Source organism: Atta colombica, unplaced genomic scaffold, assembly GCF_001594045.1.
Source record: "Atta colombica isolate Treedump-2 unplaced genomic scaffold, Acol1.0 scaffold307, whole genome shotgun sequence".
Classification (NCBI taxonomy): domain Eukaryota; kingdom Metazoa; phylum Arthropoda; class Insecta; order Hymenoptera; family Formicidae; genus Atta; species Atta colombica.
The window spans coordinates 6,892-32,472 of NW_017259412.1; the positions used below are offsets into that span (position 1 = coordinate 6,892).

At 32.6% G+C, this 25,581-nt stretch overlaps 3 protein-coding genes across 4 annotated transcripts in view; 1 reads left to right on the forward strand and 2 right to left on the reverse strand.

Moving 5' to 3' along the window:
- Positions 1–3,844: 3,844 nt before the first annotated feature.
- On the reverse strand, positions 3,845–8,466 carry LOC108690309 (carboxy-terminal domain RNA polymerase II polypeptide A small phosphatase 1). Of its 2 annotated transcripts, XR_001931878.1 has the most exons (5): positions 7,211–8,466; positions 5,746–6,179; positions 5,258–5,443; positions 4,348–4,768; positions 3,845–4,237 (listed from the first exon to the last, which is right to left on the reverse strand). XR_001931878.1 is itself a non-coding variant. In XM_018197532.1 (4 exons), exons 1-4 carry the CDS (start codon positions 7,278–7,280, stop codon positions 4,571–4,573), a joined length of 888 nt encoding a protein of 295 aa, XP_018053021.1. In that variant the 5' UTR covers positions 7,281–8,466; the 3' UTR covers positions 3,845–4,570. The 2 variants fall into 2 exon arrangements, 1 of the variants encoding a protein (XP_018053021.1); XM_018197532.1 differs by having other exon boundaries at positions 3,845–4,768.
- A 6,098-nt stretch (positions 8,467–14,564) lies between these two features.
- The window catches only part of LOC108690300 (sperm-associated antigen 6-like), a 24,127-nt gene continuing 13,110 nt past the window's right edge, over positions 14,565–25,581 (forward strand). Inside the window, exons 1-8 of the mRNA XM_018197516.1 lie at positions 14,565–14,589; positions 14,790–15,052; positions 16,869–17,079; positions 17,177–17,358; positions 19,090–19,263; positions 19,320–19,472; positions 19,698–19,847; positions 19,926–20,084. Coding sequence (XP_018053005.1) covers positions 14,565–14,589; positions 14,790–15,052; positions 16,869–17,079; positions 17,177–17,358; positions 19,090–19,263; positions 19,320–19,472; positions 19,698–19,847; positions 19,926–20,084 — 1,317 coding nt within the window. The remainder of the gene's footprint in view (positions 14,590–14,789; positions 15,053–16,868; positions 17,080–17,176; positions 17,359–19,089; positions 19,264–19,319; positions 19,473–19,697; positions 19,848–19,925; positions 20,085–25,581) is intronic.
- The window catches only part of LOC108690310, a 1,500-nt gene continuing 1,014 nt past the window's right edge, over positions 25,096–25,581 (reverse strand). Inside the window, exon 2 of the mRNA XM_018197533.1 lies at positions 25,096–25,218. Within this exon, the coding sequence (XP_018053022.1) occupies positions 25,135–25,218 (84 nt within the window). The 3' untranslated portion in view covers positions 25,096–25,134. The remainder of the gene's footprint in view (positions 25,219–25,581) is intronic.

Genomic DNA, 25,581 nt, shown 5'->3' on the forward strand with positions numbered 1-25,581 from the left:
ACTGTAGTTATGAAAATTTCATTTCAAATTATTATTAAATCAAATGTTATCTTTTTGCTCCAAAAAACGATTGGTTAAATATGACATAACTACATAGTTTGGAAGGAAAAAAATGATATGCAGTTTTCAGTGTTTTAAATCAATATTAGCAATATGTGATTCATTATTCTCGATTACTTAATTTACCTGTCTCTTCTTTTTCCTCAGCAAAACAATTCGTTTATTATTGATGTGACCACTTTAAAATTTCTGCAAATTAATTAATTAATATTTTTCAATAGATTTAATTTAATTAATTCTTAAAATGCTCAATTAATTAATTCTCAAATTAATTCTCTGCACTTTTTATCATTATTTTAAATTCTTTGAAACTTTTTGGCAAATATAAAAGAAGTATTTAATAAACGGTTTATTAAAAGTGTATAATGTGAATATACATAATAAGTAAGAAGCAATATCTATACTGATCGAAGCTGCATCTTAAGTGCTTTAAATAATTGAATTGTGAATTTATATAGCACGTTTATAGTCTCCCGAATTACGCGCCGAATTAATTTTCCGAACTTAGAAACACAACTCAACTACCATAGTAACGTCACAAATTAAATTAATTAGTTAGCAACTTAGTAATTTGATATAATTTAGCTTATTACTGTTTATATATGCTGCCTGAAAAATACGTATATTCTTACATATCAATTATTGCAAACAATATCATATTCGGCCTCGATGATTTCAGGCTTAGGATTCGGATTCGACTTCCAGTCGAGGTAATATTTTTCACGATAAATTGATTTACAGATTTTCAATACATTAACTTTCTTTTTAAAATGATGTCAATTAAATTACTAATCAGTTTAATTTGTGACATACTATAGTAGCTCAGTTGCGTTTCTTAGTCCGGAAAACCAGTTCGGCGCATAATTCGAGAGATTATAAACGTGATATATAAATTCACATAGAATTATTTACTATATATAGTCATTCTTCTTACTTACTATATAAAAAAAAAAAAAAAACTTTACTGCTGAATAAAAGCAAAAATTAATATATTCAGAAATATGCATAATCTAATTAAAATATTTTATATTCCAATAAATATATCGAAAAAAGTACAATTATTTACTTAATAGTGAACTAATAAAAGTAAAAATGGAAATGTTCATAGATATCTCCGAATCTTTTGATAAAAAAATACTAGTACGTACCCTGTAAAATTTCAATGTCACTGTTTTAAATGCCACATACAGATCATTCTACAAATAAAAGGTGTGTACCAGCAGCAGGAAATACTTGATGCAATAGTCAAATGCAACATTAATGAAATGCTTAATTTGTGCACAAATATTTTGAAAGCCGTGATTTGTTTTATAGATATGTAACATGTGACAGTGACATATTTAATCACTGCAATTGAAGAATTTCATCAATGTGTGTATTACATTTAGAGAGAGAAAGAGAGAAAGATTTTATAATAAATATCTATTTCTGTTGAGTAAAAGATATCAAGAGATGCGCGCGTATGCGCGTATAATATCTATCTATCTATATATATATATATATATATAAAAGATGTTTCAAAATTCGCGTCCGTGAAGTACAAACGTGAAATTTTATGCTAAAACAAACAACTTTTTCCTTTAACAAAATTGCGTTCGATAAATAATTTTTGCACTTATTTGTTAATTTCAACCTGCAAAAACTACTAATCACGCATATTTTACAAAATATCATATACATTTTAATATCACGTCTGTACTTCGCGGGCGCGAATTTTGAAACACTCTGTATGTGTGTGTGTGTGCGCGCGCGCACACACATACACACACACACACACACACAGAGAGGATGTTTCCTGTAACTTGATCATTTTAAATTTCTCCGTTGTTTTGGATGATACGAGAAAATATCACAGGGGATCTTGTCTCCTTTGATTGAGTCTTGATTGAATTTCAAAAATTATGATATTGAAGAAAATTTTTTGCTCATAACATGTTCGAATCGAACAAGATTCCCTGTGTATTTTCTCATATCATCAAAAACAATGAAGATATTTTAAATGATCAAGTTAGAGGAAACACTCTGTATATAGATATACACCAACGAAATAATATTCGAAATAATATTACTATTAAAAACGGCCGGTTAACGGAAATTCACACAAGTGTTAAGTGATTAAGAGATTAAGACCCGGTTGTACCAACGTTATTTTGACTTTAAGCGAAACTTAAGACTCTCTCTTTCACGAGAGGGAGAGAGAGAGTTTTAAGCCTCACTTAAAGTGAAAGTAACATGGATGCAACCAGGTAGAGTACAAGAGTAAGAAACTGATAATATAGTATTATCATTTTATGTTTCATTAGTTTTGTAGAAATATATACATATATGTTAATGTTTAAAACTCAATACATATATAATACTCGATTTTTATTTAAAATTGTGATTTTAATGTTATCATCCGTGATTGATTATCGTCAATAGAGACAATAATTGCAAAGAAAAAAATTTTAATTTTGTGACGCAAAAATATATAAGATATTATAGCATAACTATGCAAACTTATTTATGCAGCATTTATATAATAAAAGATTATAAATTTAATAACATATTATCCAAATATTTATGTTAATAATTTATATCAATTATTGATAATGTTCATCATTCTTCAATTATCCCTGGACCCCCAGGATAGATACGAAAATTTGTTCAGGACCGGCCGTGTTTAATAATATCTCGTCGAGGTATATATCACTTTTATCACATTTATGATTCAAGTGATTTATCAAATTCTTTATAAATATAAAAATGAATACTTATTTAATAAAATACGCGGAAAATTGTTATTCCTACTCTTCGGCAGTGTAAAGCGAGTAGTATTCTACTGTTGATAATATACATTTTGAATTATATTCTCAAAATTAGGGATGCATCAGATCAGATATCCGGGAAATATTCGATATTCGGCATTATCCGGCACTTTTTTACTATCCAGCCGAATATTATTAGTATTCAATAATATGTACCATGTCTTGGCGCCGAGACATTATCGTGTCTCCAGATGTCCATTTGAAATTTTATTTTAACAGTTTACGTTATAATACAGAATTTTGTTCTTTTTCGCTAAATTTCTTGTGCAGTTCATCTCTCTTTCCTATCTTTCTTTTTATATTGGGAAGATATAGGAAATTATTATCGCTATGTTTCCGCAATTATTATCGCCATTTCATCACTTCTTATTTTTCGCTATTTTTCCCTTGCTGTTCTTTTTTTGGAAGCCATTTTCCAGATATCTAGCAGGATATCCGAAGAAATACCCAGTATCCGGCCGAATAATTGCTCTATCTGATATTCGGAGATCTGAAAACATTGTGATACCGAATATCCGATGCGGTATCCAATGATTTTATGATCCGGTACATCCCTACTCAAAATATTTTTAAAAGTTTTTTTGGACTTTATTGAGATCAAGCTTGCATATTTAAGTTTTTTGAAAGATTCTTAAATATTTAAAAAAATAAAACTTGAAACATTTTAATTTTTTTTAAAAAATTTCGAATTTCTAATTTCTTTTCTATATTTTCAAAATTTTAGAATTCTGGATTATATTTTACATTTTATTTTTCTTATAAAGCTTAGATATTATGTATGATAGTATGTGTGAATCTTGCTTTAATCTTTCTATATATCCACGCATTTTAAAAGCTATATTTTAATATTAAATTCTAAAATAAATCTTAGATTTTTTACAACATTATTTTAAATAATTAAAATAACACAATTAAAATAAAATTTTTCTATCTTAAATTTTTAACAAATAAAATATATATTTCAAATTCTACCTGCCACTGTTACCCTCCTTTTTTTTCAACGTTTCTGTAAGTTGGGTCAGAAGTATTCATAAACGTAATTGGAGCATTGATGTCTTCTCTATAATTATCTGAATCTAAGTAAACAAAGTTTGCAGTATCTTGACTCGAATAGAAAAACTACACGGCAACAATGCACAGCATGGCCCATCAAACGACTCGGAGCGATTTCTCTTCTTTTTTCTCTTCATATTTTCGTTCTTTCTTTCTTTTTTGTTTTAACACTTAACATTTTTCCAGTATACAATCACCATAGGCAGTCACCCTAACCATCGCTTTCTTTCCTTTAGCGATCAATTAACTTTTCTGCTTGACGAAGATTCCTGGTTCCATCCTTCGCTGTGTTCTTTGTCGAGTACAGTATTTTCAATCTATCAATGCAGACAGGATCGATATAGTTGGTCATTTTTTTTATGCTTGGTGCAAAAATGGAAGAACACTCGCGCTTCGAAGCTAATTCAGTCTTCGTTACATTGCTCACCAGGAAGAAGGATATCAGCAGCTGTGACTTAAATGATGCATTTTTCAAGATATAAGACATTTGGCTGCGCTGATCAGAGCGGTTTTCCCAAATATCAACGAGGAGGGGTATTTCGAGGTCCTTCGCCACATAGCAAGTGAGTCACATGAAGTAGTCCCCTCAGAATCCTCTGCAAGGTGCATTGAGCAACAAGACTGGCTGTATTGCCAGGATTCAGGTGGGGCTAGGAAGCAGCCATTGAAATTGAAGTCGGCAGGCTCTGATTGCTCTGCACCGCATGCGCCGGTATCTGATTGTAAGGATGATTGCTATTACACAGCACCGTGTAGATGTTTTCCACATTGCTGAGCTTTTCGAAGAAGGGGATTAAATCCAGTAACTCGGAGTCCGTCATGTCATCGAACCAAGATGCTACTGGAACCTATGAACAAATATCATCTTTATTTTTAACACGTTATTAAACACCGTACTGGTCCTTATGGATCGGCACCTAGATTTCTCGTTTACTTTCCGTGCCACGCTAATCCCAGAAACTTTTCAAAATATTTGATAGATGTATTTTAGAGAACAAAATCGTATCTTTTGTGTAATTGACGATTCGTTCATCGTCCTGATGTCGAGCCTATTTCGTACTTTTTGTTTACATCGCACAAATTTACACACCGTCAACCAGAAATATACGCTCGCGCGAAGTGTGAACTAAAGTGAACAAAAGGACAAAAGAGAAGACAAAATGTTACTAGGATAACTAACAAATCGTCCGTCAGTCATACAAAAGTACAGTATAGATTTATTCTCTAAAGCAGTTCTCTGTCAATTAATCAAATATTTTTAAAGTTTTTAAGACCAATGTGACTTTATAACGCCTTTAAAATAGTCTTTTTAATATCATTGTAAATATATAACTTACCGCATTATCTGGATGGAAAATGTAACTGGCAGGACTATTATCTACAATAATGATTTGCTGCAAATCCCGTCCTAATTTGTTCAAATCCTTAACATAATTTCCTCTATGGAACACACAGGACTCTCTGAATAATCTTGCTCTGAATACTCCCCACCGATCTAACAGATCTGCCACTGGATCGGCGTACTATAAATATATAAAATAATATATTTGATACAATTTTATTTTCTTTATTTTTTCAAATCTATAGATTATATATAAATCAATTATATACATTTTATTCTTACAATATCTATAAATTCTTAAAATCATTGACTAGTATAAATATTTTAAGTAGTATATAAATTTACAGTAAACTAATCCCATACAAATATTAAATCAAAATTATTGTATATATAAAAGCATTTTGAATTGTACTAATATATGTACTGTAATTAAAATTTTGTTCATTTCATAAGATAATTACTTGTTTATTATTATAAACCTACCTTAGCTAAGCTTGCAGTGAACAATACACATTCATATAATTCACCCATTCTCTGCAAAAACTCGTCCACATAAGGCCTCTTTAAGACGTACACTTGATGTACCGTACCGTCAATTTCTACAGGAACAACAAAGTCCGCATTGTTGATAGGTTTGAAAGAACTATGCACCAGGGTCTCGTCCAAATCGATTACCATGCACTTTTTGTGCATGTCTTGGTGCCTAACTGGTGGTAGGAGAAATCTCGGAGATCCAGTGCCAGGTGGTGGCGACCCACGTCCTTCACCCTGTAAAGAACTCGCCTTGGAACTCTTTGAGCTACTACTACGGCCTCTTCCAAAGCAACAGAACAGTGAGCGTAAGAGCCCACGTCCCCTTGGCTTCTTGTTATGAGACAAAGTATTATTGGCTGCTTCATTTTCTCGAGGTAACTGGGCTGTAGGTTAGAGAAAAGAGAGGTGACAAATAATTACCAATGTATCAATTCATTTGATAGTCATTTGATTATTGCAAGAATTCCATTTGAAAAATACATAAGTATTTAAGTTTGCAATGTAAATTATTTATTATTTATTTCCTCAAGCTGTATGTATATTCTGAATAAACTATGACTGCTATCTCTCACACTTGTTGTATGTACATATACATGGAAAACATACTGAGATGAAAATTGTGATCTTAGAAAGTGAAAATGCTAAATTTTTATAGACTAAGGTCCAATTCCACAAGTGATGGTTAACTCATAACCGAGGTTCAACTTATTCATTGTTTCTTTCTTTTAGAATTGAACCTCAGTTAAGAGGTTAATCGTGAATTGTGAAATTGGGTTGTCTAACTAGTTAAAAAAATGACAATATCTCTTTTTCTGTCTCACACACACACGCGCGCGGGCATGCGCGCACGCACGCACATATATTTTCTCAAATTTTACCGATAAATTATTGTCAAATCAAGTTTGGTGTGTGTGTGTGTGTGTGTGTGTGTGTTTACTACTTGTCAAATTGGTCAAAATAAGCAATGCATGTATGTACAATCATAGAAGCGACCAACGTGCTGCATTTAATCTTTTACAGTGAGTTTTTTTTATCGCTGTCTTTACGGCTTGCCATTAGCTTGTTCTCATGAAAGGCATGTGAAAGGTTAAAGGGCATGACAAAGCGTAAGAAAATAAGGAAATTCATGATATTGTTCGATGGAGGCGCGATGTAAAATGACAAAATGACAAGGGATGACAATATCAACGTTCGAGGAGCAGAAAGAAGGGGGAACGACACGCGAGAAGTTGTCGCGGATGGGATGGGAGGTAAGACGGAGACTGAAGTTAGGCAACGTAAAGCAAGAAGAGAAATGCGGAGTTCCGTAACAGGTGCAGAGGAATAAAATCTCGGCAGCATCTGGCCGAGTGCGTTGCAGCCGCGGGGGTGGAGGGAGGACGGGATGGCGCGGGTATATTTACGCGATACGCACCTTTCTCGCTGTTGAACGCGCCTAACTCGTCATCCCGCGACACTTGGGTGATAATGGACGATGCGTCCATTTAAACATTAGTCGGTGGTCCCTGCGTGCTCGATCGCAAATTCCGTTAATGCGCGCGCGCACGCGCCAGCCGACGGGCGGGCGGGCAAACGAGCGAACAAGCGGGCACACGAGAGAGAGAGAGAGAGAGAGAGAGAGAGAGAGAGAGAGAGAGAGAGAGAGAGAAAAAGGAGCGCGACAGTCCCGCGCGCGCACGAGATAGGGATCTGGGATGAGAGTGAGCCAAGATCTGACGCGCGCGTAAGGGAAAGAGGGAGCGAGAGAGAGAGAAAGCGCGAGCACACAAGCTAACCTCACTCTCTCGCATGAAGCCTCCTCCTGTCCCTCACCAAAAATCAGCGCTATCGACACCACTGTTCTCCCTTCCACTGTCCCTACTACGTAGATAAGCGCGCGACGAATGGAAATGCATAGGCGCAGGCACGGCACGCAAGGCACGCTCTTCGCTCTAGACCACTCTCGACTGTACGAGCAGTACGCATGAAAGACGTCAGAGTCTTATGAGATCATTTACGTGTGTGTACGTGTGTGTTGAAACGCGAGATCTCCTCAGAATGATGATTTGCGCCGAGGAAACGAAATAATATCGCCTGTCTCATAAAATCTCTCATAGGTACTTCCGGAATGCACCACGCCACTCTCGCTCTCTCCCTCTCTCTCCCTCTCTCTCGTTCTCTCTGATCACTCGCGACAACTCGGTGACGAGCTTTCCTTTTTCACATGCCACACCTATCGCCCATTGCGCAGTTGATTGCTATTCCGACAGTGCATCACTACGGCCACGCATGGTTCGTTTTTATATCGCACACGCTTCGTGGAAAGGAGCGACGCGCGACGTGTGTACATATGAACATACATACACGTACTCCGGTCCGCGAACGGAGCAAACGGCAGAACACAAACACAAGCACTAAGCAGTCAGCACTGTCAGACACCAATTGCACATGCTGCCACGCTCTCGACAGCTCTCAATGCGCTCAACTCCGGCGTGCAGTTAGCAACATTATATAGTACTATTATAGTGCTACACTTCTCTTTTCTCACCTTGAACACACGGACGAAAATCTATACTTCTTAGACTCTCTGAATCGAATAGTGTTTATTGCCAATATTTACAGTTCTCACTTTACGCAACCGCGATACGAAAGTCTTGAAGAGTCTGTGACGCGAACGGCGAAAGACATTGCATACGCATCATTGCGATACGCAAAGCAATATCTAGAACTTTACACTATATATAAACTCGAGCTTTGATACGATGAAAGAAAAAAAAACTAAATACATCGATGATCGAAATTTAATGTATTGAATTAATCACAACTTGTTAGTCCAAGTCCAAGTAATCACACAGTTCAATAGAATAATTTTCAATAATTTAAAAAGCTCATATCTACATCTACAATTGAAATTACGTTAAGATTGAATGGGATTCGACCAGTTCAGATAAGAGTAAAAAACATCTCTTTATTCTGATTGGTCGAATCTAGTTATATTTTAGGATCTTTTCAAATGGATTTGTACATACAACGGTTGAAAACAAGGAGAATCCACCAATCACGTATCTCACTTGAAAGATAATATGAGTTGCACTTTTTACACTCAACATCTTTGCTTTCCTCTCTTTTCAATACCCAAGTAGGAACACACTCACACATCTCTTCGGGAGCGTTTAGGATCTCTTTCACCAATTTTTGGTTAAATTAATCGACGATTAACTCGCAGAGGTGCCAACAATTTAAGATATCATTATGTCACCTCTCTCTTCCTCTTCTGTGTTTAGTTCTCATGTTGGCAATCGTGGTGATTGAGTTAAACATTGATTAGTGTTAATCGATGTTGGTGAAAGAAGTCATTATACTGGCCAGAGTCAGACTACGCATTGAAGAGTGAGGTTAAAAATTGAAAGATTGAAGTTTGACTAATCAGAACAAAAAGAACCAGAATTTCTTTGTCTTCATTGGTGAAATTTCAATCTTTAATCTTCAATCTCAATCTTCAATGCATAGTCCAATTCCGGCCTAACCGTATGCCATATGCCGTCTGTTAGGGGCTCCGTATAATAAAAATAAAAGGAACAGAAAACAGAGAATAAGAATTTCTATCTAGCAAAAAGTGTGTATTCTACCTCACATAAATTTTGATAAATTGAAATTCTTATTCTTTGTTTGCTGTTTCTTGTTCCTTTTATTGTGCGAAGTCCCTAAGAATTGACTAGGGCCGATTTCACCAAAAATTGTGAAGGCTTTATCTCTTTCTACTTAATGATATTGAGAGTACAAATTAGTTCGGTCCGTTTCCCTAAAGATGGCTGTTGTGAATAATTCATAGTGATAGCTGATTTTGACAATTTCAGAGAGATTAAACATCTGCTAATATTCAGTTTATATCGCTTTGAATTTGATACAAAAACCTTGATTTTTACTTTTTATATTTGAAATAATGTCGAATTTTGTGTTAACCAAGCAGCATTTGCGGAAGGTTTTGATTTTCTGCTTTAATTGGAAGAAAAGTGCGGCTGAAGCCGCACGAATGCTTGTCGAAATTTATGGTGACACTGCTCCAACTGATAAATCATGTAGGAAATGGTTTCAACGTTTCAAGGATGGAGATTTCAGCGTTGAAAACAAGCCTCGCTCTGGACAGCCAAAAAATTCGAAGACAAAGAATTAGAGGAATTACTCGAAGAAGATCAGAGTCAAATGCAAGAGGAGCTTGCAGAATCATTGGGGATACCTCAACAAGCCATTTCTGTGATTGAGAGTCATGGGAATGATTCAAAAACAAGGAAATTGGGTGCTTTATGAACTGAAATCGAGAGACGAAATTGAAAAGCGATTTTTCACTTGCGAACAACTGATTCAAAGACAACAGAGAAAAGGTTTTGCATCGGATTGTGACTGGAGATGGATATTCTATGACAATCCCAAGAAGAAAAAATACTACGCTAAGCCCAATCAATCGTTGCCATTGACCTCAACATCAACATCACGGCCGAACATTCATGATTCGAAGATCATGCTCTGTATCTGATGGGACTAAAAGTTTACTATGAGCTGCTGAAACCTGGCGATTCCATTACGGGCGATCGGTATCGGCTACAATTGATTCGTTTGAACATTACGAGAAAAATGGCCAGAATACAAGCAAAGACATGATAAAGTTATTCTTTTTCATGACAACGTTCGGCCTCATGTCGCTAAAGTCGTAAAAAAATATTTGGAAATGCTCAAATGGGATGTTTTACCGCATCCGCCGAATTCTCCGGACATTGCTTCTTCTAATTACTGGTTGTTCCGAAGGATGCAGCAAGTCACCGGTTCACTTCTTTCGCAGAAATCGAAAATTGGCTCTAAAATCGCCTCCAAAGACGAGTCATTTTTTCGAAATGAAATTCGAAATGAAATTCGAAAATTGCCTGAGAGATGGGAAAAAGTAAGGCAGCGATGGAAAATACTTTAATCGATCTGTTCATTCATTTTGTTTTGAAATAAATGCATTTTTGAACGGACCGAACTAATTTGTATTCCCAATATAATGAGAAAGAAAGAATGAGAGGGATATTAGCCTTTCACGGAACTCTTATTCCTTCCTCTCTCTCATTTTTGTCGACATTATCACTTCGATACGATTATTTAGACGAGCAGTCCATTCTCTATGCTTTGACTCCCACTAACTCCAATTAACCTAATCGGTCGATTAAGTGTCAATCGTGATTGGTCAATTTTGCTGAACAGCAAATACAATTGATCAATTCCAATGTAAAGATCGCAGCACAGACTTTTGTAACGTATAACACAGTGCATAAGTCCGGATCTACAATTATAAATTATTAATGTTTTATAAGCCTTAAGTCATGAGATATTGACCAATTACAATCGAATGCGAGGAGAATAATTGATAATGATTCGTTCATTTCTTATGGTTTCAGGCTTAAAAATCTATTGTAGATCCGGAATAAGAATCAACTAAACAAAATCTTTTCTCTCCTTCTATTCCATGAAAAAGAAGAATTTCAATTGATTGATTCCCTTATGCATTATACATTATGCGTTATATAAAAGTCTGTGTTATGATCATAACAATCAATCAATTAAGGGCTGGTAATAGTCCGTAACCATAATTTGGTTTCCATAGCTGTAGTGACCATTACTGCAATTTGTTAAAGAATGATTTTAAATAGCCGGTATTTCGCTGTTATGGCCGCGATATAGTCATAAAGAAAGTTAATAATATAAATAAATTTTAAATTTAATAAAAAATATAGATTTGACATGATAGTGTAAAATGTTCCTATGTGTGTAGAATGTCAATTCTGGAGCTAGCATGTGCTGCATTTGCGGACGCACCGTTAAATAAAAAAAATCAGAAAAAAAGAACGCTATTGGAGTGTACATCCAATAAATAAAAAAAAAGGACATTTTTATCGTATCAGTGCCGAAATTATTCGACCAGAAAATCAAATCAGCATCGTTTATTTTCATTTCTTTTGATTTTAAATCTTTCTTTAACAGATTAAAAGAAAAATTCTTTTTGCATTTGAATCCGTTGGTATTTTACATTTTTTCAATCTTTTGTACTTTTTTCGTATCTTTCTGTGGCCGTAGGCCGGTAAAGATAAAGTTGAGTCAATTTTTCGGTTACGGCCAAAATCGACAAATTTTTCCCAGCTATTATAAACGGTAGTATGAGTTTCCTATCTTCCAACTTTTACCGGCCCAAGTTAACGATTACGGCTTACTATTATAAATTGGCCCTAAGTAATCGGAATTGGTGAAATCGGCCCATAATCAGTATCCCCCTCTCTTTAAGTATTCTCTCTCTTAAGCCCGTTTCTACAATTAAATACAAATAGATAAACTGAAACTTGATTCAACTTACACTTCATCTTTTTTTAGTTCTATTAGAAAAAGAAGAGTAAGTTGAAATTAAAGTTAATTTACATTTGATAGAAATGGGCATTAGTCGAATAAGACCTAATTTCACAACTCACAGTTAACTTAAGGTCAACTATTAACCGAGGTTCAATTTACTCTTCGTCTTTTTCTAAGAACTAGAGTAGTTTCTCATCCCTTTCCAATTCTAGAATTGGAAAGAGACATGAATAAATTGAACCTTGGTTAATGCTGATTCTACAATGATTCGGTAGTTGGAAGTTTTAATCTTAATCGGTGAAGTTGACCTTCAGTCATATAAATTGGCTATTTGTCAATTTCACTGATAAGAGTTATATTCGTATTCATAGTCAGGCCTTAAATTTATCTTCAGATACTCTACGAAATTATTTCATTGGGTATTGAGCATCTAAAGATAAATTTAAGGAAGCCTGATGTACGAGGTCTGACTATGAATAATACAGGAATACCGATTACTGACTCATTGTAGAATCAGTAAGACTTTAAACACATTAGGCACAGGCAATAGGCACAAAGAACAGGGAATAACGAGCTGTTCAATCAGAGCTCTGAGATATAATATTGAACTTACATACTAGAGCTCTGATTGGATAACTTATTATTCTCTGTTGCCTGTACCTATTATGTTTAAGCCTTAAAAGTTAACTATGAATTGTGAAACTGAGCCTTATAAGAGGGGAATATTTGACTGTGATTATGGTCAATTTTTTTACAGATATTATGACATATGACTTATGGGCTTTCTACAATAAGTCATTAGTTATAATCAGAAGTCAGAAGCTAAAAATTAATTGTCAATAACAATCGTCAATTTTTAGCTTTTAACTTTTGATTTATGACTAATAACTTATTGTAGAAGGCTAAGGTTATAGCCAGTAACGCTCCATTCCATCATACACATAAGTTGACAGGGTTGTGTTTAGCAGAAGTTTTGCAACCATTTATAATTCTCTGCTGAAGTAGGGTCATTCCTCTTGATCTAAAAGTATAATCCACTCAATGCGAAGAAAACTTTCAACAATGCAAAATAAACGTTCTGCTGAACGCAACCATTCAGTCTATTCGGTTACATGATATTTTCCCGAAAAACTAGACTGGAAAATGTTGGTACTTATAAAAACTTCTTGGCAACACGATTTTAATTTGTACAGATTAATAAGGGTGTGATTACGTATAGCGCGGTACAGAAACTAATTAGTGCTACATGTAATCGTACCCTAACACTGGTTTCCACCGAGTATAATCATATCCAGCAACATTCAACGTTGGCATCTTTGATGTAAAGGGCTCCGCAGGGAACAGAGAACAGAGAATAAGAATTTCAACCTATCAGAAATCATGTATTGTGGAATACATAGTTTCTGATAGATTGAAATTCTTATTCTCTGTTCTCTGTTTCCTTTTATTGTGCAGAGTCCCTAAATGTTCTTAGGTCACATGATTCACTGCCATGTTGTGAAGTGTACACAGTAGAGTTATGATAGGACAGGGTCTTAAATTTGAATTTCTATTAAGTTTCTAATATGTCCGCCATATTTCTGAATGTACAAACCGATACATGCGCACTAAAAATTACAGATCACACAAAAAGTTTACTATCGCTACTGTGATTATACTGTGCCGAGGGTTTAAACCGGATCAGAATGTAAGAATCAACCAATTACATTCAATTGTGCGACTATAGGGGAAATATAATACAGGGGAATATTCGACTGTAGTTGGTTGGCTCTTACATTCTGATCCGGTTTAAACCCTCAGTGGAAACTAAGCCACTGTTGAAGTAATCAGTCCATAAGTTTGTGGTATGGATTTATGGACTTATTACTTCAATGGTTATTAATCCGTACAAATTAAAATCGTGTTAGGGGTTTTTATTAGTACCAACATTTTCCAGTCTAATTTTTCGGGTTTAACCGTCTGTTTGTGTTGCTTGCACTTTTTGCACTTAGCACCTTCGCTTTCTTTTTATTCAACGCCTGAATATATATTTATCATTTTTTAAGTGCAAACATTTTTGGGGATTTCAAGCAACGCGAACCTATTCTCTTATTCTCCCATTTAAGTATTCCAAAATTCACTGTCAGTGCTAAAATAACGTATACATATGTGAAACACAATGGCTGTGTTCAGCAGACTCAATAGTTGAATGAGCGCTCGCTGCTATTGTATTTTTCCAGATCTAAAATGCTGATTGGATGATCTAAAAAAATACACCAATAACAGCGAGTGCTCACTCAACTGCATGTAGAGTCCGCTGAACGCAGTCATTTAAACAGATGATGAGTCAAAGCTGTCAAAAGTTGTTTCACGATAGAATCATAAATCATATGATAATGATGCATAATACATTTGATATTTCTTAGTAAATTAATATGACAGCTCGTTCAATCTTACAAGGTACACGCATATATTTATTGTTATTTTTATTTAATCAAATGTCTGAAACAATATATCTTTAAGTATAGACAAATACTTTGTTTCTCTGTATGTGAAAAATTAATAAATATTTATATAAATAATTATATTAAATATATACAGCTATATATAATTTTTATATTATTAACATTTTTTCTTTTTTTTTTTTTTTTCATTTGTAGTTTTCGATCAATATCAGAAGGCGCGATTGCTCTTTGTGCAATCCATTGCAGATTTAGCTTCAAAATCAAGCAACATCGATTGTCTGGAAGCAGCAGGTGTCATTGATCTCTTACATCCTTTATTAGTTGATACTGTACCATCCATCCAACATCTGGCAGCAATTGCTCTAGGCAAACTAGCGAATCATAATCCTAGACTAGCGCATGCTATCATTAGAAAAGATGTATTGTCGCATTTGTTGCAACACATAGACAAACAAAATGTACGAACTTCTTAAATGTAAACATTTTGATAGTGATAGAGAATAAAATTAATCTGAATCGTTGTATTTCCTTGCTCAGAAAATTTTGACATACAGCAATCATCTTATTAATCTTTTATATATAATTTCCAGATTTCTCATTAAGGGGATGCTGAAGCCGCCTGTATTATCGATAAAGCTAACATTTTTATTCTTGTCCAATTAATTTTGTCCGTAGTAATTTCACAGAATAAAAATTTCTTTTCCACGATAAAAATATATATACTAATATGTACCTGGCGCTGTTATATTACGTGTCCAAAGTTGGAAAAAATAAAAAAATTACATTTTTTTATCCATTTTATCTTCAACGTTGGTCGCCATATAGAGATAAAGAAATTTGTAATTTTTTATTTTTTTCAGCTTTGGACACGAAATACAACAGCGCCAGGTACATTAACATGTTTTAATCGTGAAAAAAGAATTTTTATTTTATGAGATTACTATGAAGAAAATTGTTCGGTTAGAAAAAAAAACATTAAAAACGCTAGCTTTATCGGTAATACAGACAGCTCCAGCATCCCTTTAATTATTTATGCTACATTAAATACAAGGAATGGACGAAATAATATGAATACCTAGAAAATATACTATTTGCCTGTGACACAGGTTATATTATTGGAATAGAGTTATACAATACTTAAATAACTATAATATAATAATATCCCTCACAGCACAAAATATTGCAACAATATTATTTTGAAAACGTGCAATATTTCATAAAACATTGTTACAATATTATAGCAATATTTCTATACCTGCAAAAATATTGCTGCAATATTTAGAGAAACATTGCATACGTGTTATTATAACTTATGTAATATTGCTATATACTTGCTATATACATTATGCAATATTTCAATAATTATTCCAGTTTTATTAATTGCTAACATATTATTGTGTTTAGTATCATATTTCAAAATACATACGATAAAGTTATGAACAAAAAATATTCTGGGACCTAGAAAGCATATCCAAAAAAGGTTGGGAATCTCTAGGAGACTCACTAACTCGATTTGTGTACTCCTTCTTATAAGATTCCTAGATGTTTTTTCCTTATGAAAAGCATATCCCTCTCATGGCGGAGCCACGTACTTATTTACTGAATTGTAATATTGCAATATATTCTACAAAATATTAAAGTTACAATATTTTGCAATATCGTTGCAATATTTCCAATAAAATATTAAAATTTCAATATTGCAGCAATTTTTATAATATTCAGCACTATTGAAATATTGCTATAATATTTCATGCTGGGGATTATTCTTTTAGTAATTTAGCAGAACACGTACCTTTAAATTGCTCATATAAATACATTGAAGGAGAAAATTTATTTGTCTCTACAAAATCATCTTCTACATATTATCCAAAATTTAAATATCTTTTCTGGCCAACGCAATCACCTGATTTAAATTTCATCAAATCATTGCAAATAGTTTTTAACAACAGAATGAGAAACAGGTTTCTTCCTGCAATATTTCTTAAGCGATTGGAAGATGTTCCGCCAGAAGAATGATACAACATTGCACTATTTAAGCATTAATGATTTTTCAAGCATTTTATGACTCTGTTCCAACAAGGATAAAATCAAGAAACGCAGTAGTCTTGACGCTAACTCAAATGCAATTTATAATTTGTACTAACGATAAGAACAAATGCTAGGCCAAATAATAAAACGAGTAGTATATTTCTTCAATTGGTAACATTACTTTGTCCATCTTCTATATACTATAAAAGTATTTTTTTAACTTTTAAATGAAATATATTGTCACAGAAATTTTACAAGAAAGCGGCGCTATTCGTTTTGCGGGCAATAGCCAAGCATTCACCGGAGCTGGCGTTAATAGTGGTACACAATGATGGCTTGCAGACTATAGTTAAATGCTTGGAGGATTTTGATCCTGGAATAAAAGAAGCAGCTGCTTGGGCATTAGGATATATCGCGAGACATAACAAGAATTTAGCTCAAGCGGCGGTGGATGCTAGTAAAATTATCATTATTCGTAAAATAATCGTCATTAACGTTTTTTTCTGCAATAATTATTAATAAGGTATTTTACTGGTTAATCATATCTTCGTCAGACGCGATACCTCTTCTCGTATTGTGTCTCCAAGAACCTGAATTGTATATTAAACAAATTGGTGCATCAGCTATTAGCGACATAAGTAAACATAGCATTGAACTGGCGCAGATAGTAGTAGATGCTGGTGCAATTTTTTTCCTCGCGAAAACTCTGCAGGCCAACGTCGAGGCCAAAGCAAAGGTAATCTAATACAAACATACAGCTTTGATGATAAAGTATAGCCCCCAAAAATATGATGTAAATTTCTATATTTAACAAACAATAAACTATAAGATGATTTTATTTAAAAAATAATATTTATTTTTATAACAATTTAAATGTATTGTTAGTTTTTTAATTTTTATTCCGCTATTATTCATTTGGAGGAATAAATTGAAGGTGTTTTATACCGGGATTACCTGTTTATAGGTAAAATATAGTTTATAAAATATAATTTATATCTATACAGGATTGCAGGGTAATAACTAGTTATTATAATAAGTTAAAAATTAAATAAAAAGTTAATAACTTTTCAATTAATTAATTTCAAATGAATTAATTTCTAATTTAATTTATTAGTCAATAATAAACGGATTAATTTAATTACTTTTAAACATTAATTCATTTTCTCTTTTACTTTTTCTTTTTAAGTACCGACGAGATACTATATATTGATTTGTGTATAACCCAATAAAATAAGGACCTGGACATAATGAAAGAATAAGAATTAATCACGGCACACTTAATCGGGTTTCATAATCTGTAGTTATAAAATTGACTAATCTCATAACTATATTTCTCTGAAAAAAATGGAATGAATGATTAGTTTCTAACTACGAATATTATTAAATTAATGTTCATTTCTACCAATATAGATTAATTTTAATCTTAGTTTAACTTATCGTCATCTTTTTCTAGTTCTAAAGATTAGAAAAAAACAAAGGCCGGTATTCATAGTCGGACCTTATATTCAAGGCTATCTTAAGAAATCACGAACCAATCAGAACGTCGCATTAGTGTCTTAAGACATTATTTAAGACGGTCTTGAAATAAGAATCGACTATGAATACCGGCCATTCAAATATATAAGTTAAACCGAGATTAAAAATCTACATTAATGGAAACGGGCATAAGGTATAAACGTAATCAATGTCTATAATTTATAGGAATTGTGCTTATAATTTAGACAGAAAACAATGAGAAGTAAGGATTAAATCACACCATGCACAATGGATACATAATAATAAGATATAAGATAACGTATAACATAAAAAATTAGAAGTAGGAGTTATGTAACATACAATGAATATAAATAAAATATGACTTCATAATTAATTATGTCTTTATTTTATAGGCATGTTCTGATATACATTGCCAGTACTGAAAATCTACAATATATGTAACATGAACTATAAATTTTCAGTTACTGGCTGTGCATATCGGAATACGCCTATAAAATATAATTAATTATGAAGTCATATTTTAATGTATTATATTGTATGTTACATTTAACTCCTACTTCTAATTTTTATTTTTTTATATTTAAATTTATGTAATACAAAATCTTATAAATATTGCAGTAATGTTGTAATATTATAACAATGTTGCTGCATTATTACAGTGTCTTCTTTCTTATTCCTCCACTGTGCGCAAAACCTAATATTGCATATATCTTACGTTAATATTGCTGCAACATTACGTATCAATATTTTTAAAACGGACATTTTTACATTGCTGCAATGTTGCTGAAATATTGCAGCAATATTTCGCAATATTTTGCAATGTTGCAATCTTGCAATGAAATATTTTTGCAATATTTCTCTGTTGTATGGATATATATTCTATTTTTTTGCGTAAACAATACATCCTACTTATGATCAAAGCAATATATTAAACATATCAAAATATTGAATATAATTGTAATGTCTGTAGCGTCAAGTATTATTAGCGCTGAGCAGCATAGCTAAACATTCTGCAGATTTAGCGGAAGCTGTGATCGAGGCAGAGATCTTTCAGGACATTTTGGCACACATGGCGCATCCGGATGAGAATGTCAGTAAAATCGCGGCGATTTTAACTAGGGAGATCTGCAAACATACGTTTGAGGTAAAAGATGTCGTAATACCTTTTCATTCAGCTTATATATAACGCAATTTTCACAGTTGGCGCAGCTTGTAGTAAACAATGGAGGTATCGCTGCGCTTATCGAATTAATTAGCACTTCAAAATCGGCGACCAGATTACCGGCAATTATGGCACTTGGTTACATTGCTGGTCATTCCGATCAACTGGCTGTGGCTATAATAAGATCTGAAGTATCAATCAAATGCAAGTAATAGCCCGCTAAACACGAAGTAACAATAACATTACATCAGTGTTATCATTTCCTATTCTGTAGTTAATGTAGTCATGTACACGTTTTATGTTATATTTATATTATTAAATAAGAAATTGTAATATTGATATAATGTTATTATTGTTACTTTGTGCTTAACGGGAGACTATTTTTGTACTGTGTATAACAGATTCGTGTTACTCAGGGCATCGTGCAATTAGCAGTTATATTACAAGAGGAAACGGACGATCATATTCTCGCGGTGACCGTCTGGGCTATTGGACAAATTGGCAAATACACGACCGAACATGCAAAAGCAGTTGCGATCGCAAATCTATTATCTAAATTATTGGAGGTATTTAGTTATTCTTTCCACATTTTAATTAATATCTTATAATTAATATTTTTGATTTTACAATTACGATTTCATTAGCTGTACAATGATCCGATAAGTTCCGAGGATCTCAAGGCAAAATGTTATACAGCACTAAAACAAATTCTGCAAAATTGTATGTATATTGAGGCTCTTGAATCCCTATTGCATGACGTGCCTCCTAACATCCTGAAATATGTATTGGGACAGTTCAGCAAGGTAAGATTTTATAATTCAATCGAGAATCTATGGTGAAATTTTTTTCTAAAAATATTTTATATAATCTTCTAGAATTCTTAAATAATTATCGAAATTTTTTACAAATTTCTGGATAATTTTATAATTTTTTAGAAAAATTCCTCAGATCTTTACAAATTGTAACACCAAAAGTGAGAGAGAAATTTTTGAGAAAGTCTTCTAAAGTTCTTTCTACATGTATATATGCATGAATTCTGATATTCTAAAATTTTTAAGATTATTTCTCATTTTATAATTTTTAAAGAAAACTTATAAATCTAAAGTTTAAGGTATTTTCTTTTTCAGAAATTTAAAATATAAAAATTTCTTAAAAATATAAAATATGAATATTTTTTCATCGAGGAAGACGAATCATGAAAACGCTTTACATTTAGTAATATGACAAAAGAAACGGTGATATAACCGCAAATTTTTTAAATATATGTATTCATAATATGAATAACTAAGTGTAAAAACTCTCGAAATTGTCAACAATTTGATATAAGTAAGGAAGTTTTAACGCGGTAGTGAAAGTTTAACGCGGTTAATGATGACAATTAATATTTGACTTCTGAATACCGAGTTTATTTAGATATTTCGATTCCTCTTCGATCATCTTATTCAGTATACATATAAGGTATGTTCTGATATACAGTACTGGCAGTATTGAAAAATTGTTCCGCTATCACTATGCGCTGCGTCTAATTCCCTCAATGACATCATAAATGATAGATATATTGTCACTGCGACTACTGCGGCTTTCGAGGTGAGTTACAGTGCAATATGGCCTCGCTTAAAGAAGCACAACGCGTCGAAATATTCAATCCAGGAAATAAAAAAATATATACATTATATTTAACTGCAGAAAAGATGCACATATATATTCATTTTATTGAAAATGATTCTTAAATTTCACATCTGAATATGTATTCATTAACTGTATCCATATAATTTTTAACACGAAATCAAACTGTTTGAATTGGTGAATCCATAATTAGTTCATCTTCTTTGGCAGAACTATCGCTGCTGTTTTCATTCAAAATTTATTGACAATTTAATACGTTTAGCTATGTCTATTTACACTACTGCCACTCTATTGCAAAGCCGTTCCGAAATACGACATTACAGTAATGCTGGCAGTATCATAATTTTGGAACGGCTGTGCACTGTTGTGACATCATGATGGTTGCACTGTCAGTAAGAGGGGAATACATAATAATGGAATAAAGGATTGTTCATTGGCACAACAGATAGAATGCTCCTTTACCCCTGGAACTCTCTTTATGAAACTCTCGCATGAAACAATGTGTATTGGCAAACTTTACAGCGAATAGTTATAAAAATGGCTTATACATATATAAGTTTTTGTTAGAGAGAAACCTGAGAGAAGACATGACGGCCCAAACCTGTAACTGCAAAATACTTCCGCGCACTACTGCTCTCTGACAAAATGGATGTAAACTACATAGTAACGTCCACTTTTCAAGGTTGGAGATGATAAATCGATATTTGATTCAAATAATCGTGTGTATATGTAGCACAATTATTTGATTCAAATAATCGTGTGTATATGTAGCACAATTATATTGGTTAAACAAATTTAATCGATTCCAATTCTTTAATCTCTTTTTATCTATTTCCAATAACACATATCTTTTAAATTTTAAGCATATACTGTAGGTAAAGTGCGTTTTGAAATAATTTAAAAGTGGGCCTTATTTAGTGGCCTTATTCGCAGCTCGGATAGCTTATACTAAGACCTTACGTACTATGGAGGGAATATTATTACAGCATAAATATTGAGATTTTAACCTACACCGTGTATTTTAGTGTAAAGTCTTAAACACAATGCGAAGGAATAGCGATAGTGATAGGAATAACACGATTTCAACCTATCAGAAATCAGATACACTGGAATATACACTTTCTGATAGATTGAAATCGTGTTATTCCTATCGCTATCGCTATTCCTTTACATTGTATTTAAGGCTTAACTGCTGAAAGTTATTATCTGATAGGTAATTCTGATAGGTTAAAATCTTAATATTTATTCCTATTCCTAGGCTACATTTCAAAACTTCTTCTCTGAGGAAAATTACTCGAAATATATAGTACACGTAACGTATACTATAGCATATAGAATAAAATTTTTCTCGGAGAGAAAATTTTAGAACGTAGCCCTAATGTTTGTTCTATTGTGTGCAAATTAACTACTTGACAAAAAAATTTTTCGAATTGTGAAAATCTATGAAACCATTCTTAAAGAATAATCCGGAAATAACTTTTAATTAGAACGAATAAAGGAATTCATTACAATAGTAATGGATAGGATTATAAACAAATGTTACCGTTATTATTATATAGAGGATCGTGACACATATAAGATCCAATGAGAAGTGAAACGACATCGATTTGACATTGATTGTTATTTCTCACTGGGGATTATTAATAAAGAGCCTTCCACTATCTAACGAGGTAACTTTGAGTGCATTCTAATATTTATTGGCTTAGTTTCCACGAGGATTTAAATCGGAACAGAATGTAAGAACCAACTAACTACAATCGAGCATTCCTCTATCGTTCAACTGTAACAAGGGAATATTCGACTTACATTCTGATCCGGTTTATCCTCGGTGGAAACTAGACTATTGCCAGTGCTAAAAATCTGTAGCACTCGTAACGTATACTAGGTGCTTTTCATTTGATGACACAAGTCGACACAAGTGTTCTATCCTTATTGACATTCAGAGAATGACAAAGATAGAACGATAGTATAGTTTCAGCACTGACAGTGAATATCCCCACAATGAACGAACCCTTAGAGATTTACTCACTAGAAATATGACTGCGTTCAGCAGAGAAAACAACTTTGCAATTATTGTAAAATTCTTCTTTGAACGCAGACAATGTTATATTTCAATTGGGAACGGCGTACTTGCACACAATTTAATTGCACAACTCACACTGATCTGTTCTTAATAATTTTTCACTGCTTCACCAATGAGATTATATTATTTTAAATTAGCCAATTAGTGATTTGGGCAATTGATATACACCCTTTCAATTATATAATATGAGCATCATTGGGTGTTTTTTCGAATTTTCAAACAACAAAAAAAAAAGACATATTTCTTATAATTAATTTAATTATTCAAAGACAAAATAAATTATTGTTTCGAATCTCTGCCAATTAATGTCTGCCATCTTGCAACCATTTATCAACGAATTTAGAATGATAAAGTATGCACTCTACCGATTCTGCCAATTAATGAGCGATCTTTTATTTCACTATTATATATGTACACTAAAAATGGCCCGAAGAGGAGCCAAAATGTCGAAATAAACTCGATTTTCAAAAGTTATAAATAGGATAGAGCAGCTGATTTTTTATTGTAATGTTTATGTTTCTGAACAGCATGTATTGATTATTTGAAGGAATTGTGCTTGTGCTCTCAAGAAGCAATTATGATTGTATAATGTAATTATATAATGTAATTATATATATAAGCGCTCACATAATTAGTAAAAGGAAACTGTTTGTCGTAAATTTTTGTATTACTTTAAAGTTGAAACTGACGGAATACTTCGGAACTCCGCTTTATCCTATTAGATTAATTACATCATCAACCACGCTAAACCTCTTACTCTAGCCCTTACTCAATTTGTTAATAATATAAATATTTTGAGAATATTTCACATACGTTTTAATGACACGTTATACAAAGTTATAATACAAATTTTTTTCTCACAATTTTTTCCTCACTCAATACAATAACGCACTTAGGACATAATTACAAAAATTACATAGGATTTTAATAATCGAATACAAATATAGCTCGCTCTTCCACTTTTCATCGCTTAACAAAGTTCTTGTTTTGTGAATGTTTATGATATTTGCATGATATATTGCAAACGATATGATAAAGCTATACTAACATACAAATTTTTGCTCTACTTAAAAATTGGTCACACGCAACTGCGCATAAAGTACCTGTAACGTATATACATATATAAGAATTTCCGTGAACGCGCACGTCCACACACGCACGCACGCGCGCGCGCGCACACACACACATACACACACACATACACACACATCAGCAGCCAACTTCTATCCATTTATTTCCGAAAACAAAACAATCTTTTCGATTAGATTGCGTCTAACTTAGGTACAGAACATAAATGCGATTACGTTATCATTGTGCACATTCTTCAATATCGTATATGTTCAGAAATATAACAATTCAGAAATCTTTAAATATGTAAGAAGTTCTTTCGCTGCTATTCTCTCTTATTCTTTCTTTTTTTTTCTCGAATTTTTTTTTTCTAGGACAGTATGGCACCTTTAAAATTCCAAAAAGTGCATATTTTAGTCTTACATGACAGCGAGAGTTCGAACAACTACAATAGAGACATATTTGCTCTTATTAAAAATTCGTTTAAAAATTATTTAAATGTGCTTTAGGAAAATGTTAATCGCACGATTGTTTTCAAGTTAATCTCATAAATTTGCGTTTTATTATTTTATTCTCTAATGGCAGTACCTGGCTTATACACAAATAAAAAATTCGGATATAAAACAATCAAGAACAATCAAGTTAATAAGTGTGGATGAACAACAATTGATCGACAAAAATACATTAAAATTTCAAGTGATAAGGCATTTATTTATTTGATATTCGTATTAGTTTTATATGTAAATCTATATTGTTACATATGCTCTCAGATAAATATCTTTAATAAATATTAAGCTCGTCAATAATAACACAGTAATTTTAGTACATATTAAAGTATTGTTAAATTTGATGAATCGTTTCGAATTGTATTGGCAATATTAGCGGTTCTATATTTAATAGCATTTTTTTTTTAATTGTACAAAAGAATTCTCTCTCAATCTGTTGTAAAAGCGTAAAGAGCATTTTAAATGCTATAAAATATGAACATCACGTTTTTATATGAGAAACGACGTATCTTTAAGACGAGAAAATACAATTCTATAATGCATAGCAAAATGCAGAAAAATATTGTGAATTTACCAAAACTTTTGATGCAGTTCGAATCTTAAAGCAATTAAGGTGCATATTCGGCTCAGTTCATGCAATCTGTTTAAATATTTCTGCAAAACAAGAAAGAATTATTTAATATCAGACTACTTTTTACGATCAATAAAAACATTTGAAAAACATAAATTTTAAAATATAATAAGAAATTTATGCGTATATATTAGGTGTAGTAAAAAGAAATCCATTATTTTTGCATGAAATTGAATGGAAAAATAATAGATTTCTTTGACTACACCTAATATTTAACCATTGCAGAATAATATTAAAATCAATGACGAAAATTAAAAAAATAACTCAATAAAAAATATCAATTATCTTTTCGATTGGCAAGTTGATTATGAATAAAAAGCAAATTATTTTTTCAACTTTTTTCCTGCATTTTTGCAGTAGTTAAAAAGTTTACATATATATATATA